Source organism: Glarea lozoyensis (assembly GCF_000409485.1).
Source record: "Glarea lozoyensis ATCC 20868 chromosome Unknown GLAREA13, whole genome shotgun sequence".
NCBI lineage: Eukaryota > Fungi > Ascomycota > Leotiomycetes > Helotiales > Helotiaceae > Glarea > Glarea lozoyensis.
The window spans coordinates 1,508,178-1,528,930 of record NW_007360987.1 but is presented as its reverse complement, the minus strand read 5'-3'; the positions used below and the strand labels follow the sequence as shown (position 1 = coordinate 1,528,930).

The window sequence follows — 20,753 nt, the reverse complement described above, 5'->3', positions numbered from 1 at the left end:
TTCACAAATACTACAAGACCGCCTCCTTGTTCATTCGAAACTCCCAGTAGCTTAGAATGACAAAATCCGAGGGTGTGCTTCCACATCATAACAATGCCATCAGCAACTTATTCAAACAAGGCTCAGGTCTTATTTGGACCGAAAGATTTGCGTTTGGTAAGAATTCGGTCTCCATTAGTTTTATTTGGAAGCTCTGACAAAATGAAAAGACTCCCAGAGACTTGTCTGGGCCGCTTGCAGACGAAGTTCAAATTGCAGTCAGATCAACGACGCTCTGCGGATCAGATGTTCACTACTACACTCATTTCGCGAACGGAGATATCATAGTCCGAGAACCATTGTCACAAGGACATGAGGCATCCGGGGATATTGTCTCGCTAGGTTCGGACGTAGAGAAATCTGGTCACTTGAAGATAGGTGCCCGAGTTGCCATTGAGGCGGGTATCCCTTGCGGCATATGCGAGGTTTGCGAGGATGGAAGATACAACTTGTGCGATGATATGCGATTTCGAAGCAGCGCAGTCTCGTTTCCTCATTTCCAGGGGACTCTACAGGAGCGATTAAATCATCCAGCAAAATGGTGTCATTTGTAAGATTGTACTCTCTACTTCTTCGCCATTGAATATCAGTACTAAGATTCTACTCAGACTGCCAGAAACCATCTCTTATGAAGAAGGAGCACTATTAGAACCTTTGTCGGTGGCAGTTCATGCCGTTCGAAAAGCGCGCGTGTCATCAACGTCAAGTTGTCTTATTCTGGGTGCTGGGGCCGTTGGTCTTCTCGTAGCGGCTGTGTTGCGGACGATCGGATGTTCTGAGGTTGTCATGGCAGATATCGCAGGAAACCGACTAGACTTTGCAAAGAAGCATGGGTTTGCCTCTGAAGTCTCAACCATCCTTGCTAAGCGAGGGAAGGAGCCCGAAGAGAAGTTGCAAATAGCAAGAGAAGTTGCAAGTTCATTACTGGAACTGAGACCGAAGTCGCACAAGTCTTCGTTGAAGTACCATGTAACATTTGAGTGTACAGGAGTAGAAAGCTGCGTTCAGACCGCAATTTACGTATGATATTCCCAAAACAACTTGCGGAAAGAGATATTACTGACACACAAACTTGCAGTCAACACGTGCTGGTGGAAATGTGGTATTGGTAGGGATGGGGTCGCCAGTTCAAACTCTTCCAATGTCAGTGGTTGGAAATCGGGAAGTCGACCTCTTGGGAGTCTGGAGATACGCAAAAACGTATCCAGAAGCCATGAAAATCATGCAAGCCTCGAAAGATTCTTCAGCAGGAATCCCGGACATAAGGAAGCTGATAACGCACAGCTTCGAAGGGTTAAACACTGTTCCTGACGCGTTTGGGTTGGCAGCTAAGACGACGGACGGTGATGGGAATTTGGTTATTAAAGTTGTGATAAATAACTGAAAATAAGAGCCTTGAGCTACATCAGCCATAGTAAAGTCAATGGAAAGAGATCAGAGATTGGAATTGGCCCACTAACCAAGCAGGGTGCATAGAAATGCATGTAGATAACACCCAATGCCTTGTCTCGCACTAAAAATGATTCGTGGTGAAGCGAGACCGAACGGAAAGTTGGCCCAAGCTCTGTGTAATCATAGTGTGGCTTGCCCTTGGTTATTTCACGTCAACAATGATATTTGATACGATCGTGTCAACCATTTCATTGGTGTCATTTGTGTGGAATGCATTAATCGTAACACGATTGCAAACAAAGCGCAGTCAATCAAATGACCGCAATCACCTCAAGATCTTCTACATCCTAGGATTTAGCTCATCGACAGATTCTTACTAGCACGGTGTAGACATATCAAAGCTGGAACAACAAACCAATGACACACTGAACTAGTAAAGCTGACTGCATATCGAAATTTTGTAGCGATCTATCCACTACTACTGTAATGAACGGAGATCGGATTCTACGAGATAGTGGAATCGCGGTAGGAACTTCAGCCTTGTTACTAATTATCTGGCAGAGTATGTTTATTTGAGTAGAGTTCCAGGTTATTTATCTAAGTCTACTCTACGAGCCATGCTACAAGCGCTATGACATTGTTCTCTTCTTGGCTGAAGTCTTGTGAGTTCTTACCGAAGAACTTCGTCTTTTTGAACCAGTATTGACCAGTAATTTCGCCTGCCAAGCTCGTTTAATGGATAAAAGAGCTTCAAGAGCCCTTGTCGCATTTTGAAATGTTTTACCGAGTTCTGCAAGCCCCTTGCAACAAGTTGAAAGGTGTGTATTGAGGCCTATATGGGTATCGCTGCTGATCTCTGACACCGTGGCAAAGACCAGTATAAGTGCAGCGGAAAATACAATTGAAACAGCCTGTATATTGATAAATCGAAGGGTATAGGCGGATCCATACTTGGTGAGGAGGTTGGAGATGGCTACGGCAGATTCGATACAGATTGTTCGGGCATGGTTATGGCCACGACCAACTGGAGGATATGGTTGAGAACGGTATCTGGATATGAAGGGTCGGTGGATGTAGATCATAAACTGATAATATTGCATTCTTTTATATGTTAGCATCAAAACTGTCGAAGGTTGTTGTTCCCGAGTCAGGATTCTCGTAAGCCTTGTGACATATTCTGGCCCCACATTACAGGGACCACCAGACAAAGTCAGGGCCACATGATGAAAATAATGAGCACCAATTCGGAATATCAAGACAATAACTTACTGTAAGATAAGTACATGAGGAATGTACACGCCACCTTCGTTTCCAAGTTCGACCTTTAATTCTGGCGGCAAACCGTTATGCCAGTTCCGCAACCTTTCAACCGTTTTTTCTGCGACGGCTTGAAGGGCATGTTTGGTCACGTTGATGAAACCGAATCTAGGTTCGTCAGTAAAATTCGTGGGAGACAGTACATGAGACTGACAAAGTAAGACTCGAGCCACTCATGATCTCGCATAAATCTATCCAATTTCGCGAAACCAGCTCGGTTGGATCATTGAGTTGCAAAGCGGATGATGCTACAGAACCCATAGGTGTTGACATTCCATAAGGGCCCCAACTACTGAATCTGGCCGCATCTACTAAGTTTGTGGGCTTTTGAGCAGATATTTCTTCAGTCCTGATGTGTATTGGTGGTCTGCCTAAGTAGTATCCCCAAGACCTAGATATACATTAACCTAAGAGCATAAAATGAAGGTGGTGTTTTCAAATATCTAAGGACTTTCAAACTCGCGATGCCAGAATGATCATTTTGAAGGGCAAACCATCAACAAGCGTCGTGCTTAAACGTAGACCTTGTCGTGTTATAGAGCATGTGTAAGAAAGTCATTAACTTACTGGTCAACGATGAAGCTTCCCCAGAAAGTGACACCTCTTATTTGAGCCTCCTCGCTGCTCATCTGACCGTTCTGAACGTAAGGGGCCATATCAGTGTGTAATCCAAGATCAAGAGAAAGACGCATCGACATTCCTATTTCCTCATTCTCAGCTCTCAAACCTTCCAAAGATATTTTTCAGATGCTCTGTAATACGTCTGACAATGACGAGTTTACTTGCATCTACGATTGTTTTCAGCACGGGAATAAATGGACTTACCGCTGTATAACCAACCCCTGGCATCACGAGTACTTGCAGCTTCGTAACTGCTCATGATGACTAACGCCTGTATTGTTGCTACTCGCGGGCTATCAAGCTCTACCTCCAACCATAACTTGGCTTTCGCTGAAAAGAACTCAGAGAGTGGAGTGGGGAGATGGGGGTGCCTGCGTGTTTCGTAGAGAGCACCAAATGCACACCTAAACAGCAAAAAGTAATTAATTTTCTTTGTTTCTCATATTCACATTATCGTAAATTTACTACTACCTGCAACTCTGTCCACCTGAAATATGACCTTGTAGATACAGATTCGATACAATGCAAAATAAAAAGGATGCAAGACTTACATGCTGTGGGTGAGCGTCTCCGAATAGAACGTGCTGTCGTCAGTACCACTCTCATAAAGCTTTTGTTTCTCCTCATACATCTTCCTGTCGACAACATGAAAAGTAGGGTCTTGCCACGCGAAATAAAGACTAATCAAATGCGTGATCAGCGCTGCATCAACGTGATGGCTCAATCTAGCGTTGTCCTCTCTCTTGCTCCCCCGCGACCGAATAGGGTCAGTCTCAAAATTGTTTTGCTGTATTGCCTCGTCTAGCAAGTTCAAGTTGGATGTTGCACCGAAGTAACGAAATTCGCCGTCGTCAGCGACTTGCAACGAGCCCATGCGTTCTGAAATCTGGGAAATAACTTCGTCTTTGTCCCCATCACTTGAGTCAATAGACTCCTCATCCTCGTCAAAAGTCTCCCTCTCATGAACAGGTTGTTCATCGGAGTGTGAATAGTTGATTTCATCCCAGGCACTTGCCACACCTGGGGGCAGCTCTGGGAATGCAGCATTCCAGTCCAGCGTTTCGAAATTGAAACCCGTGGGGTCTATTTCCATGAAGTTTGCAGACGGCTGAAGTGTATAAGAATCTCCTATGATGTTTTCAAGCAAGTCTACTCCATCGTTCATCATCATCATCGTGTGTTGAGGTTCAAGGAACTCTCCAGACTGGTCATCAGTACTCATCGCAAACGTTTCCGGAGGCTGCTCAATCCGTTGGTTACAATCAACGACCACGGAATCCGTGATTGTATGCCCATGGTTGGATTTCGCTCCTTGTTTTGGCGGAGAGCTTTCGTGAGGCTTTATATAATCGAGCATCTTCTTGATAAGGGCTTCATCTTCTGTAGCTATCGAAGGTACCGCAAGACCATGCTCGTGGATGATAGCCTCTAGTTGACTAACACGCGCCGAAAAAACTTCGATAGCCTTCCGAAGAGATATCCTGTACAATGTCAATCAATCAGCTGCTGCGACTAAGGCCTCCTTTCAGGACCTGAAGTCCCACTTCTGATATGCTTTAAGACAGTATAGAGAAGCCAGACATTGCAGACTCGCAGAGGAAGAGGCAGATTCAATATTGGGCACGCACCGTCTCCGATCCTCACCCTGTTGATACACGCATGCCTTCGCCGTTCCCTTCTTACAATTCCCACATTTTGGGCGATCCCCGTCACACTGCTACCGTCAGTTCCAAATGTCCCTGTTCCACAATAGGAGCGAATGAGGTGCTAAAATAATACCTTGACTTTACTCTCCCTGCACGCTGTGCAAGCAGTTGTCACATGCGTTCGCCTAATTGCCTTCTTTGCTTCCACAGACATGCTACACGTGGAGGATAACGAAGATTTGAAGAGCGACCCAATCCGTGAGTGGGGCCTAAAAATACGAATTTGAAAATTCAAACGGTTAATTCAGATCCTGTTACTGTCTTTGATGCAAGCGTCGGGCGACGTAGGTAGAGTTGAGATGAAGTGAAAGCAGTTTGTGCGGGGAAGCCTGGTACTTCAAGGCCTAAATCGTTTTGGTGATAGTATGCAGCTGTTTATCACGTGGCTTTGCCCCACCCAGGGCCTGAACTCACGACACAACGTCAAAGAAGAAAAATTCGGTGCTACTTCGAAGTAAAATCTCAGAGATAGAGCAGCAAAGATCATTTGAACAAGGGTTTACTATTTGGGACAGACTATTTCAAATAGATACCCAAGATTGAGACGGCCCCCTTAATGCTGCTTACAAATAGCATCACTTGATCACAAATATGGCTCTTGAGGCTACTCGTGGTAGGGATAATTAAACCCCTACCCTGTCTTGATCGACAGCACCTAAACAAGGAAAATAGACGAATAAGATAGCGATAGTTGAGTATTTTGTGGGGGAGAACCTGCTAGAACCACACATCAGGGTAAGGGTTTATTTATCCCAACCACGAGTACCACAGTTACCATAATTAAGGCAACAGAGAAATGCACCAGCATTTGCGTATTCTGTATACCATCCCATCCTATTAATCGTGAGTGTATGGTCCAAGAGTCATTCCGGAAGTTTTCTGTAACCAGAATTAGACTTCGTATGGTCATATGATATGACCACGTGACGGAGGCTAAACCGCAAATGGTGGTGGTGGTGTGTTTTCCGGAAAAAAACATCACAAACAGCGAGAACGTAATTTTTGGAATTGAGCAACAAAAACCACATCTAGCAGCCCTCCTTCCGGCTAGTTGAGAAACCCCGAGCTTGTGCGCATTGCCCAGTGTGACATAGGTATTATGGCGATAACGTGGCCTCAAGTGGCAGCATAGCCCAACGACCTCCGCGAGTACGCTACATATCTTAGCGATTACTTTAAGAAAACACTAGTCTGTATCGAATGTGCGAGGGACCAGCCGGTACCGAAGCAATTGGTGAAGACTATGATCGCAGCCGTGAGCGTCCTTATCACCAAGCTCCAGAATACCCCTGATATAACCTCGGTCATGTAAGCCCTCGCAACCGTCCAGAATGACCTCAGAAACAACCGCAGAAACGGTACAGGCCATAGCAGTGAGAGTCTAGGAGAACATAATTACGCATCAACAGATTGCCACATTGAGCCAAGAGACCAACCAATCCGTCCGAAACGCTGCTGAGGAGAGAAGAGCAACGAAGGTCCTCATCCAAGAGACGAACGACATCACTAAAGCAACGTACGATACCGCGAAAGCCATGCAACTCACGCCGCCCTCCAAGGCCTCATACGCGTCGGTGTTGACTAGCAATGCCGCGCCCCTTAGCAAACCAATCACAATATCTACTAGACCTCGTCATTCATTCAAGCACAACGTGAGATCATCGTGAAGATCACAGACCCAGCAACTATTGACAGCCTTCGGGCAAAGAGCCCCAGAAACTTATAGAATTACGTTGACCGTGCGATTGAACAGAGCAGGAACAAACACATCGAACAAATCCGAGTAGCATCAGCGAACCAACTGAAGAGCGGAGACCTCAGCATCAAGACATCGAGCAGAACGAGGCGGAGGCTCTGAGACAATTCGCGAATGACTGGGTGAACCTGATCGGAAGAGGCACGTCGATACGGCTCCCTACATATGGCATACTCGTACACGGGATTAGGACGAGTTCAATGGCTATGCAGAAGTTCGACGAGATCAAAGCGGAATTATTGCATGACAACAGATCATTTATCCCAAATGCGGACATTACGTAACATTGGATGGCTGTTACGGTTTTCACTTACGAAGTCAGCATCCACTATTATTGTCGAATTTGCCAACCCAGAAGACGTAAACAAGATCATCGACGAAGGTCTCATCTGGCAAGGCGAGGCGTTCTAGTGCGAAAAGTACGACAAACAGTGCCGACTGAAGCAATGCTACAAGTGCCAGAAATACGGCCACATAGGAACCCAGTGCAAAGCGAACATAGCATATGGCTACTGTGCAGAAGCACACAACTCGAAAGATTGCCCTACCAAGATTGACAAGTCCGCCACGAGAAAGTGCGCGGTCTGTAAAGGAGCACACGAAGCTTGGAATAATCGGTGCCCCGTCCGGAAGACTGAGTTGAACAAGGTTAAGGCTGTATATAATGCTCGACAACCGTATCACTTTGTTCCATCAGCGAAAGAGAAGCCATCGAGTGAACGCGTCACCTTTAGTGTAACACCAGCGGAATCGGCGGTTATGATGAACGGAAGCCAAAGAGGCAGGCTGAACACTACCTCTACGGGACTACTATCGTCGACGCCTTCACTACTACCAAGCAGGCAGAGCTCCAGGAGCAGGTCTCCTGTCAAAGGCAGGGCGCCTAAAAGAGTCTACACGGGAGTCAGGGTAGATAGTACGCAAGACGAGGGTGAGGATACGATTATGGTGGAGAGCAGCCAGCGACCACGAAGACCACATATGCCCTCAAGACGAGCGCTAGAGTCAAATACAGCGAACTCACTACATAGCTCCCAATGGAATATAGAAGAATCATGAGTTGCAACCAAGACGGACTAAAGATCCTGCAGTACAATTTATTGAGATCGAGGGATGAAGTCATGGCAACGCTACTCCGTGACCCCAGGATCCTAGAGTACGACATCTTGATTCTTCAGGAGCCATGGAGAAACCCATTCATTTCAACTACTCATAACCCAATCTCATACTCATTTTACCTATGCTACCCAAAAGATAGCAGAGAAGCACCAGCGAGAGTCTGCTGCTTCGTCAATAAAAAGATCGATCCGAATAGATGGAAATTTACCGAACATACTCGAGACTTGAGCACAGTCGAAATCACCACACGAACCTCAAACGCAGAGACGATATCCAAGATAGTAATATATAATGTGTATAATCCCCCGAGGTCATCGGACCGACGGGTAAGCTGTTTGCCGCATCTCAGAACCGCACTCTTAGCGTACTAAGGAGAGGGACAGATTATTATAGGAGACTTCAATCTATATTACGAGCTCTGGAGTAGGCTAATATTACGGGCTGATTCGTAAGGGTACTAACTTTTTTAGTCTCTTCTCTATACCTAGTAAGTTCGGGTATAACTACTAAATACTAAGATACTTAATAGTTTTCGAAAATTAGGTATCTTAGCTTAGAACCCTATACTTACCTATAATTAGCGTATTAAGCTCTTATACTATAGCGGAGATATTACTAATAGTAAAGGGCAAGAAATTTCGAGGGCTACTTAAAGTATAGAGATACTCTACCTTTAAGCTATAGAACTATAAAGGTATATTAGTATATAGAGTTATTAAAAGTCCTAGCGTACTAGCTCTTATAGGTCGACGTTAAAGTAAAATTCTTTCTATATATATTCTACTACCTTTATCTAGAAATAGTATAATCTAATTATCTACCTTTTCTCTATATTATATATAATAATTACTATAAGATAATATAAATATAGGTTTTATAACTAGTTAATAGATCTAGCTATATTTACTTAACCTTTATTAGAAGTCTATAGGTTATAGTATAACGATTCGGTTCTACCCGGGGTAGATAGAGGTTATTGTAAGGTTAGTATATTAAGAAGTAGGCGTAAGATTATTACTTATAGATTTAGAGATCTATTCGTTATAATAAGAGTAAGTTAAATAGATAATATACTATTACTATAAGTAGTTAAGTACGAAGCTCCTATCTAAGGAAATTATAATTATTATATAGGACTTTATACCCTACTTAAGTTCCGACGAGTTCGACGGGTTCGACGAGTTCGACAGCGAACCTAGCGAACTTATCGAACTCTTACTTATCACGTAATACTGCCCAAAACCGGGGCCTATCTACTAATATAAATATTACTAATATTAACTAAATTAAGCTATTAGACGGCGGTCCTAGAAACTACTTAATTCCCGTGACCTCGCCTAATCCTAGGACCTTTAGTCCTAGGAGTATCCTAACGCCGAGGCCGACGCTACTCGTAATACTATCCCCTATTCGGACTAGCGGGTCCGTACACTTAAGTACGACTAAGAAATACGTCGGTTAAAGGCTATAGACTTCTCTTCTCTCTAATATACTACCCGACCGTACGACTAAACGTTCTAATATCGTAGCCCTCGGAAAACAAATTAATTTAACTAAAAGAAAGATAGCGCCTTATTCTCGTTATAAAAAGGCGGGAAAAATATATATAGTTTCTCGAAACTTAAACTATAGTCGTTATAGTACCTATACTACTACTAGTAAGACTTGTAATATAAAGGAGGTAAACCGGATACCTATAGAATTCGACTAGGAGAGTATCGAGGCTTAGAAGGCTAAGCTAGAGGCCGAGGAAGAAGAGGTGTAGGATCTTTAGTAGAAGGCGTAGGCGGCCTAACAAGAGGCTACCTCCCGCGCCCTACGTATTAAGAAGTAGAAACGCTTTCTTCGCAAGTATAAGTAAAAGATAATTTCGGCGGGTCTTAACTCGCTAGACGAGTTAGACGAGTTAGAGAGGAAAGAGCGGTAGGAGGAAGAGAAGAAGAGAGAGAAGAAGGAGAGGGAAGTAGAAGTAGAACGACTACTAGCCCACCCTACTCCGCCCGGCAACTTCTCCGCTTACGACCCGTCGCTACTTAATCCGAATTTCGATCCCGGGTCTTTCTAGGAGGCCTTAGATACTAGCGGTAGAACTTCTTAAGCCGCTTAGGGTAGTTAAGGTTATTTACTAGTTCTTACGTATTTTCTAATTATAGGTAGTCCTTCTATTTTATTAGATAACAAGGTTTTCCTCTAATAAGTTTATAGTCTAAGATTTTTTCGACTTTATACTCGGCGTTAGGGTTAACCGGTTCTATTTCTATAACTAGAGCTAGTAGCGCTCTAGGCGGTACTAGTTCGAGGAGAGATATATAGAATACTAGAAAGATATTTATACTTTTAAGTAGAGCTAGTTCGTAATTTAAAGGTCCTTTATATACCTTAATTTTAAATAGTCCTAGTTTCTTGTTATCTAGTTTATTACTTAGTCGTTTTATTTAGATATTTTGTCTAACTAAATAAACTCTATCCCCCTCTCTTAGCGTAGGCTCCTAACTACGTTTTTTGTTATAGTAGGACGTGTTCCTTTCTAAGATAAACTTAAGTTCTTCGACGAGTTATTTATAAAGGGAGGAAAGGTTATTAACGAGGATCCTTTCTACCTAATTGTCGATAGACGCGTTATAAGGTTCCTAGAACGCTATTTTCTCGTAACTAAAGTTAGCTTTAAACGGTAATACTTATATTATCTCTATAGCTATACTATTATACGAGAACTAGGCTATTAGTAATAAGGCGACCTAATTATCTTACTTATAGTTTACGTAACACCTTAAGTATACTTCGACTACTTAGTTTATTCTTTTATTACCTCTATTTGTTTATAGGTAGAACGATATTAATAGCTTTCGCTTTATTTCTATATAGGCAGTTATAGCCGTCTAGAATTTAGATATAAATAGCTTATCTCGGTCTAAGAGTATTTCTTCTAAGGTACTATAGTCCGTAACTATATACTAGATAAAAGTATATACTAGCTCCTTAGTAGTACTTAACTCCTTATATAGTATTAAGATTATATACTTAGTAAGTCTTTCTATTATAACTAGGATTACGTCGTATTTGACTCCTAACATTAAATCTCTTAATAGTAAGAGTTTAACGATAAAGTCCTACGATATTATTTTCTATAGTTTCTTCGGAATAGGTATTTGTCCTATAAGTCCGTAAGGTATATAGTACGTAGATTTATTTCGAATATAGACGTTATATTCGGTTACTACTTTCTTGACTAAAGTTCGTAGCTTATCGATGTAATATTACTACTAGATTCTCTAGAAGGTTCTCCTAATTCCTTAATAACTATATTCTAGGGCCTTATAGAATATCTAGATAAACTCTAAAGTATACAAGCTTAGTACTTTAAGTTTTCTGTCTTTATATAGCGAGCTCTTCTTAGGGGCTACTAGTTCCTTATTCTAGGCGTCTATAATATTATTATACTATATACCTCGGACTTTAGTAAGAGTAGTAATTACTTTAGAGTTAGAGATAAGATTTCTATCTTTATCTTCCTTAAGGATAGCTTGTTTTTTATAGATCTTATCTCCTTTATATTCTAGTTAACGGCTTAAAGCGTTAGCTCGGAGATTGTCTATTCCCTTTATATATTTAATTATAATATCGAAATAGGCGAGTTCTTTAGCCTATTGTGTTATTTGTCGATTATCTAATTTCTTTATTATTAAGAACGTTTATAGGTTCTTATAATCTATAAGAATTATAACTAGAAACTTAGCTCCTTAAAGATAAATCTTCTAATATCTTAGTACTTTAACGATAGCTATAAGTTTCTTCTTATAGATATTATAGTTCTATTTAGCCGGCGAGTATTTCTCGGAGTAATATATAATAAGGTATATCTTTCTATTCTCGTCTAGTTATAGGTAAATAGCGCCTACGGTAGTATCTAAGGCATCGGTCTTAACTATACTTAGTTTATTAATACTAAAACTCCTAATAACTAGTTCCCTAGTAAACCGATCTTTTAATTTCTATATAGCCGCTTTCTCCTTTTCTCCTATAAGGAAGGGTACGTCCTTCTGGGTAAGATTAGTAAGCGGTCCTATAATCCTTAAATATCCTTCTATAAATTGTCGGTAGAAGTTTCTAAAACTAAGGAATAACTAGACATCTTTAACATTTTCTAGTTCTAGCTAGTCCTTTATTCGTTAGATCTTCTTCGGGTTAATATTTATTTTCCCTAGTTCGATAACAAACTCTAGGAACTTAGTTTTCCGGACGCCGAACTTACATTTTTCCTACTTTAGTCTCGAGTCTACCTTAGCTAAGGCTTCTAGGACTAAGCGGATATACTTCTTATACTTATCCTCGTTTTCTAAATAGACGAGGATATTATCGAGGTAATAAATAACGAACTTATCGAGGTATTCTCGTAGGATATTATCGTTCTATCTCTAGTATATCGTAGGGGCGTTAGTTAACTCGAACGGTATAATAGTATATTTATATTAGCTAGAGGGTACGATAAATACAGTTATCTATTTATATTCTTTCTTAATCCTAATAAGGTTAAAGGTATTTCTCTAGTTAAGTTTTGTAAATATTTTTACTTTAGCTAGTCTATCCCGTAGATACTACGTATTTAGTAAAGGGTATTAGTCCCTAATAGTAATATCGTTTAGCCTTCGGAAGTCTTTATAAGGTCTTCCTTTATTATTACCCGTCTTCGCTACTACTAGTATATTCGAGGCAGCTAGCGATTTAGATAGCCTAATCTATTCTTTCTTAAGTACCGTGTCGACGTATTCCTCTAACGTCTTAGAGACGTCGAACCGGTGTCGTCTTAATTTCTCGGAAGGTAGTTACCTTCCTTCTTTTAGATTAATCTTATAATCCTATAGTTAGTATTCGGGTAAGGCTCGAAAGTCTTCCGGGTTTTCGAATAACTTCTTAAATCTTCTATACTATATAGGTATTTGTTTTTCTATACTCTTACTAGTATCCTATAGAGGACCCTCTATTCCTTCGAGGTGTCCGGGCGCTTTAGAGGAGGTAGCGTAAACCTCTCTCCGGCCTTATAGTTAAATCTACGTACCCTCGTAGGCGTATCTCCTATAGGTTATAGTGTTAGTATACTAGTCTATCTCGGGGTTATACTCTCGGATCTAGGCTATTCCTAATATAGCCTTATAGTTTCCGATTTTAGTAATATTAAACTAGATATTAGCTTTGTGTCTATCTAGTAAGGATAACTTTAACGAGATAGTTACTTTATTAACCTATCTATTAATATAGTCTAACCTATCTACGAGTTTTAGAGGGTATAGTTAAATATTAGTTATAGGGATATTTAACTTCTTTACTATATAGAGTAAGATATAGTTCCTATTAGCCCCTAAGTTAATTATAACTCTAATTAGTTTTCCTCTAATCTTTATTTCGACCGTAATTTGTCTCTATTCTCTAGTAGTATAGAGCTTATAAGAGTCTAATAATATCTCCGTAACCTCTATATCTCGGAGTAGGTTAGTCTATACGCGGTATTACGTTACCTATTCTTATAAACGATAGGGTATACTAAGGCGTAGGGTATACGTGTCTAGAATCGGGGCCTCCTATTAGGTAAACTCGTCGGTTTATTCTTTAACGAAGGAGACCTATTCCTAGATACGTTTTCCTAGAGATTTTCTAATAATTTCCTAGATATCTCCCGGCTTAAGAATATTATTTAAGTAGGGTAACTACCTAATTAGTCTAAGTAGTTCGATAGTCGTTTTCTAGGTACGTTCTTATTAGAATACTACCCTTTTAGTATCTACGAAAGACACTTTATAGCGTATATCGATTACGGGTTTCTCTCTCTATATCTATTAGTCGGTAGTAAACTTTTGGCCTTCCTTAGTCTTCTAGATATTTCTATCTTTTATTGTCTCTTAGAAGTACTAGTACTCCCTAACTTTTAGAATTACTTCCTTAGGCTAGTATACCGAGTAGCTATCGGACTCCGAGTCTATCTAGTACGAGGAGTCTCCGATCTAGTATTCCTTAGTTACTAGAGGTGCTTCGGACCTCGTCTAGACTACTAAACTAAGTTCCGTAGCCTCTCGCTTACCCTAATTACCTTCTAGTAGGGTGGCTCTATCTATTACCACTAGCTATCTAGCGTTACTAAACTATTTCTTCTAGCCTTTCTATAGCTTTCCCTTATAATAGAAACTAGCTATATAACCTTCTTTTCTATACTCGAAGTAGAGTCTCTTCTCCCTTCGACGTATCCTTTTCTTATTAGAAAGCTTCTTCCTATTCTTCTTCGAGGCGTTAGGTTCCTTTCGGCTAATCGCATCGAGCTCTATTAGGTTATAGTAGCGGTTCTTTACTAGTCGTATATAGTAAGAATAAACTCCTTTCTTTTTAATACGACGCTCGTAGGCTCGGTTATCGATTTTAATAGCGGCTTCACTTAGCGAGTAAAGGTCCTCAAAAGGATCTATACGTAATAATTCGTCCTTTACGAATTCCTTTAATCCTCGGTAGAATAGTATTCTTAGGGCTTTATCGCCTAGTCCTAACCTAGCTAAGGTTTACTAGAAGTCGACATTGTAACAGATAGCTAACCTAGTCTAGGTAAGCTTAAGTAAGGCTAGCTCCGATTTTTTCTTAATATCGATATCCCTAAAAGCCTTCCTTATACCGGCTATAAAGTCTTTTATTAATTTAAAATAATCTTTAACGAACTAGGAGTAAACTATAGACACTAATCCCGTTTAGGTCTTATTCTCCTAGTAATCGCTAATATAAGGCTCGATCTAGTTGTAGGCCCTTCCCTCGAAGCGCGAGATTAGAAATAAAACCTTGTCTATATCGTTCCTAAACTTGTCTCCGTAAAAACCTATATAGAGCTAAGCTTTTATAATAAACTACTCTAGGTTAGCTAGGGTTCTATTATACTTATCTAGCGGAGAGATTTGTAGGCCTTCTTTTGCCTCGATCACGGTAGAGACTAGTAGAGGTAGTAGTACCGGGGTTCCTACGACGCTTCCGGCTAGACTAGTAACGTTTAGAGCTATTATTAATAATCTAGTACTTACTAAGAATAGGTGCTTAAAGTGTAACGATTCGGTTCTACCCGGGGTAGATAGGGGTTATCGTAAGGTTAGTATATTAAGAAGTAGGCGTAAGATTATTACTTATAGATTTAGAGATCTATTTATTATAATAAGAGTAAGTTAAATAGATAATATACTATTACTATAAGTAGTTAAGTATAAAGCTCCTATCTAAGGAAATTATAATTATTATATAGGACTTTATACCCTACCTAAGTTCCGACGAGTTCGACGGGTTCGACGAGTTCGATAGCGAACCTAGCGAACTTGTCGAACTCTTACTTATCACGTAATACTACCCAAAACCGGGGCCTATCTACTAATATAAATATTACTAATATTAACTAAATTAAGCTATTAGACGGCGGTCCTAGGAACTACTTAATTCCCGTAACCTCGCCTAATCCTAGGACCTTTAGTCCTAGGAGTATCCCGACGCCGAGGCCGACGCTACTCGTAACATATAGCTAATAATATATAATTAAAGAAAAAGCTTATACTAACGTTCTATATAGTATTATAAGTAGCGTTATTCTCGGTATTATAATACTTCTAGAACTAAACGTTCTAGAATTAGATAAGATTATAGAAATTAAGTAATTTCTAGAACTACTATCTAGTAGTTTTATTTAGTTAATATTAGCTATATTTAGAATAGTAAATAGACTCTAGTTTTAGAGTACTATTACGTAATAATAAAATTTTAATAAGTTTATCTAGCGAACTTATTAAACTAGACTAGAGTTCGATAAGTTTAACTAGTAAACTTATTATAACGATTCGAATATCCTATACACTATAGATAGAGGTTTCGTCGGGTTAGTATATAAGTAAGTACGTACAAGATTATCGGGTTATATACTCAAAGGTATATTCGTTATAACAAGAGTAAGTTAAATAGATAATATACTATTACTATAGTAAGTTAAGTACGATGCTCCTATCTAAGGGAATTACAATTATTATATAGAACCTTCGTAGTAGGCCGGTCGACTCGGTCGCTAGTCGACTAAGTCGACAATCGCTCGAGTCGCCAGTCGACCTAGTCGACCACAACACGTGACTTTCTTCCTAACTAAGAAATCGGGGGTCAACTAACTACCTCACGGTTTACCCCTATAACCCGCGTAATAAATAAGTGACTTATAGTTCCCAGAACCTGGTAGTATCTGGGAGGACGCTCCTAGGAACTCTACGGACCTAGGACACTTGTCCTGGATTAGGCCGGGTCCTAAAGGCTTCGTCCCAGATCCGATCACGTCCCCGACACAACACTCTAGGGTTCCCTCGACTCTGGAGTCGTGAGGCTCCTAGATACCGCGCACGTGACACTTATTAAAACTTAAGAAAAGAGAAGTTCTATATAATAATTATAATTTTCTTAGATAGAAGCTCTATACTTAACTTACTATAGTAATAGTATATTATCTATTTAACTTACTCTTATTATAATAAATAGATCTCTAAATCTATAAGTAATACTTTATACTACTACTTACTATATACTAACCTTATAATACTCTAGTCTACTATTAAGTAAAGAACTAAATTATTATATCTACTTGATTGTTGTAGTTGCTCCGTGCAAGTTATACCCAGCCAGCGTTAGAAAAGCCACCGACCAACTGTTTTCACGTGATTTCAACTAAAAATCCAAGACTAGGTTCTGCAAATAAAAACATGCTTTGCCAAAAAACAGACCATGTAAATCGGACCTGCGAGCTGAGGACGTTAGAAGCGCTGATATGCTGGAAGATTCCTTTTGGAAGAAGCTTGTGTTTAAAAAGTTGCATAGTTTGAGAATATATATGCGGAGCGAAGGGAGAGCTTGAAAGAATTCGTCAGGACGACAGTGGCCTGTAGAAGCTGGTATCTTTCACAAGAGTTCTTTCAAAAGAAATAGTCTGCTCCAAGATAAGCTGCGGAAGACCATAGCATTTAAGAGAAATCATTAGACATTAGACTGCTTCAAGGCTCAGGGTGCTCATTGATCAGCCAAGTATTGATCTACCAATGCGGCACTCGGTCGTATCACCCCACGAGTTCTTAAATAATCAACCGAGTGGATGCCCAAAGCTGATTTTCCCGAAAGGCTTCAAGCTTTGTTGTCTCAACGGACAACACAGGATCGCAGCGGCGCGAGAGTTCTTCTTACCCCATGATAAGCTGTGGCCTGTTGATCTTTACACTTCTGTTGTGTACTACACGCTCTCCTGATGTGACTTGTGAGTAATCAGATTAGATCTTGACGATAACCTAAAGCAATGCCTCCACGAGCAGTTTTGAACGAGGAGAAACCCAGTGATAGCGAGACATATTGCAAGATACGATACTATCTCTTCCAACGTGACCTCAAGTTTGAGAACCATCGGAAGGCTCTCCTAAGAGGTTGCAGGTTAAAGAGCCTCCAGGAGTTTCAGGTGGATGGGGAAATAACGGCCGACTTCGGCGCCTTGTTAGACATTCCTGGCCTCTGTGATGGGATGACGTTTACTACATTGCAAAGTATGATGGTTATGGGCTGCAAAGACGAAAGCAACCCTATGCTTCCCTTATTCATGCTCATGATCACAAATAGGAGATTTTGCATTACCTTGCCTATATCAGGAAACGGCTTCTGGCCCTGGTAGTGACAAGCTGTTAATTTTAGGGTTCTGTTTCAATAGCCTTGCGAAATGGTAATATTGTAATTCAGACATATGTACCACTTGGATTTGAAACAAGAATTGTACGGAGCCGCTGGGGCTTTAGTAGCAAGTTATACAGGGAAATTAAAGAATTTTAACACTTCGTACTTGTCCAGTCCTGCCTAGCACATTTGCCCAAGGAATTGCACAAAGTTTTGATCCAGTGATTTTTGTTGGACTTGGAGACTAAAGATTTTGAGAAGTGAACGTCATGGTTATGCATCCTCAGCTTGTTGTAGTTCAGACCGAAGGCGCAGTAGGAAAAGATCCACTTACGGCCCAATAGACAGCATAGTTGAAACCCTGGCCATTGAAAAACGGAACCAAGTTTACGTTTGCGCCATTTGCCGTTCCCGTAAATGCTAATGATGTCGATGAGGAGCGCTTTAGGGTATTTAGCGAAAGCGAAGGGTTAGCTGAAAGTGTTGATGAGCCATAGTTTCCGCAGAGGACGGTAGGGCCAAATGCGATGGCTGCTAAACTTGCATTGTCGTTTGCGGCGATTTTGCGAAACCACATAGGTAATTTGACTTCGATTTTATCCCCTGAACTCCATGTGCGAGATATCTTGGCATACGATCCAGCATTAGCGGAGACACCCGCAGGTGCGCCATTGACTAGTATGGAAGCGCCTGATGTCCACCCTGGAATACGAATGGAGACTGCAAAATTACCTCCACCTGTTATGGTTATGGTGGAGGTGTCCGAAGCTGGGAATGTAGTAGACTGAGTAACAGTGATACCTCGAGCTGACCAATTCAGTACAGCAGGGGTGAAGAGGTTGATATAAAGAGTCGACGCATCGAAGCCATAAACAGAGTCTGCATACTTCGTATGAGTCTCAATATTTGTGCCCTGGCAACACCAGAAAGAGTTGTAGTCGGTGGACCATGTACCACCACCCCAGGCCGGACCTACGCCCCGATGTCCTCCTGGATTAAGCGAAGTAAAATAAGTGATGTGTCCATGGCTACTGCTTGGGTCCTGTGCTCCAAGCAAGTGATTGATGAGTGCCCGTTCATAGAAATCAAAATAAGCCGTATTGGTAGGATCAGTTTGCCACAGCTCTCGTGTCAACTTTAGCATATTGTAGGTATTGCAGGCTTCGGCTGTGTCTTCTTTAAGATACCCGGCAATCGCATTTGGTGCCTTAAAATGCTCAGCTTGACTATTGGCTCCAATAGCATAGCTATGAGCATTAACAGTTATGGTCCAAGCATTTTTCGCGATTGTGAGATAGGAAGTTGTCCCAGTGGCTTTGTATTCTTTAGCCGCTCCAATCCATTTTGGAATGTTAGTATTGGCATGATTTCCGTTGAGCGTATCCTGATTATTCAGAAGAGGAGTGAATTTGGCAGCATGGTCGAATCGCTTCGCTGTGTTGAGGTACTTGGTACTACCACTCATGAGATAAATCTGAGCTAGAACCTCGTTCATTCCTCCATACTCAGTATTTAGCACCGATTGCATTCTGTCGTAGGACAACTTGGATGTCCGAGAGTCGACCCAGTCTGCAAGTGCAAGTGCAACTGTTTTAGCGGTACTGTCTCCAGTGTACCTCCACACATCGAGAACTCCTTGGAGAGTCTTGTGGACCGCGTAGTACGGAACATTCGAATTTGTAAGCGTACCTGCCTCTAGATTAACGAAATCGGATTCTGGAAATCCTGACAAATATCCAGCAGTGAAGCCTGCGGCGCCATTGTTATGTTGGCATTTTCGCAATTCAACAACGAACGCTACCGCACGGTCTCGACAAGTTGTATCTTTGTTCGTAGCCCAGCATTGTGCCCATCCACTTGAACTGCATTAGCGCTATTTTCTTTGAATTTTTAGAGGCAACTGGTACAAAATTCGTTGGAACAGCTTTCAAGCATATCTTGAGAGCATTGACTATTAAATATTTTTAAGAAAAGGAAGAATTGATACATACCTAAGAAGATGACCTTGCATATGAGAGCGAAATGGGAAATTTGGAGCATCCCATCCTCCGTTTTGAGCTGCACCATTTGTCGAAAGCTTATGGTTTGCTCGGAAGACGTATAACATTCGGTTCACATCAACGAACTTGAGATAGGTACGAGTTCTTCCTTCATTCTCTTGCCATCTGCTAGACGTAAGAGCAACATCACTGAGGGAGAACGTATTGGCAACATTGCCTTGCTCCGTCACGACGGGAGAAACTTGTGCGTTAATAGGCACGCTGGCAACAAGCAGGCCCACAACGGCGGCCACTAAATTGCTTACGGAAAACATGATGATATATTGCTTGGCTTCCGATGGACTTAAATGAAGATGAATCGTGAGTGAGACGCGGCGTCCAAAGTAAACCAGATGAAGCACATCTACTTTACAGGGAGAGTAACGCACGAATGTGTGGAATATTATACCTACCGTTGATCGAGTTATGTTGATCCAACCTTGCAAAAATGCAATATCTGATCGGCTACGAGAAACATTTGTTCCTCCAATTATTGCTGAATATTAGGTTGAACAGCTTACACACAGATTAATCAACATCATGTTGACCCAAACGGGAAAAGTTCTGGACATGAAAAGCCCGCCTAAACGGACCTCGCGCAAATTGCACAATTTGCCGGTCCCAGGTGAACTTAACAGACCATGGCTGAGCCAGCGAGGTGTTTAAGAGTTTGAAAAATAGGGTTTGACTGGACAGGAAGTAGACGAAAATTGAGTATACAAGTAAAATGCCGGAAAGATTCTTGGGTCCCCATTCCCCCACATTCTGCACGGTACGGAACAATTACGAGTTGGTTTGCATTTAGAGTTAGTCGTGGTTCCAATGCCAGGAGCCAGGCGAGGATTCGGGGTCGGCTGATTTGGAAGGGAATTTTGAGGGACAATACATGTTTTCAGGAGGTAACGTCTCCGGCGTATCGTGAGCTTAAGCGTGGAATCTTCTATGGGGTTGACGAAGTAATAAGCTCACGGGGCACCCTTGATTCGCCCGCCGACATATGACTTCAAATATACCAAGACTTTAGTGCCTATTGATTGGTGCGGATACAAGCGAGGTACATAAACGAGG

The 20,753-nt window shown here is 41.3% G+C and overlaps 4 protein-coding genes across 4 annotated transcripts; 2 read left to right on the top strand and 2 right to left on the bottom strand.

Annotated features, from left to right (window-relative positions):
- Positions 1–93: 93 nt before the first annotated feature.
- GLAREA_10452 (GroES-like protein) lies at positions 94–1,423 on the top strand (the record flags this gene model as incomplete). The annotated part of the gene is made up of 4 exons (XM_008080502.1): positions 94–156; positions 210–589; positions 648–1,059; positions 1,118–1,423. 4 exons carry the CDS (start codon positions 94–96, stop codon positions 1,421–1,423), a joined length of 1,161 nt encoding a protein of 386 aa, XP_008078693.1.
- Positions 1,424–2,060: 637 nt separating this feature from the next.
- On the bottom strand, positions 2,061–5,229 carry GLAREA_10451 (Zn2/Cys6 DNA-binding protein; the record flags this gene model as incomplete). Its single annotated transcript, XM_008080501.1, has 8 exons — positions 2,061–2,532; positions 2,701–2,856; positions 2,903–3,139; positions 3,316–3,448; positions 3,574–3,773; positions 3,921–4,850; positions 4,998–5,083; positions 5,149–5,229. The coding sequence occupies 8 exons, from the start codon at positions 5,227–5,229 to the stop codon at positions 2,061–2,063; spliced, it is 2,295 nt and encodes a 764-aa protein (XP_008078692.1).
- A 1,177-nt stretch (positions 5,230–6,406) lies between these two features.
- On the top strand, positions 6,407–7,890 carry GLAREA_10450 (uncharacterized protein; the record flags this gene model as incomplete). Its single annotated transcript, XM_008080500.1, has 3 exons — positions 6,407–6,433; positions 6,485–6,727; positions 7,294–7,890. 3 exons carry the CDS (start codon positions 6,407–6,409, stop codon positions 7,888–7,890), a joined length of 867 nt encoding a protein of 288 aa, XP_008078691.1.
- Positions 7,891–17,788: 9,898 nt separating this feature from the next.
- GLAREA_10449 (Six-hairpin glycosidase) lies at positions 17,789–19,960 on the bottom strand (the record flags this gene model as incomplete). The annotated part of the gene is made up of 3 exons (XM_008080499.1): positions 17,789–17,890; positions 17,981–19,502; positions 19,638–19,960. The coding sequence occupies 3 exons, from the start codon at positions 19,958–19,960 to the stop codon at positions 17,789–17,791; spliced, it is 1,947 nt and encodes a 648-aa protein (XP_008078690.1).
- Between the last annotated feature and the right edge of the window lie 793 nt (positions 19,961–20,753).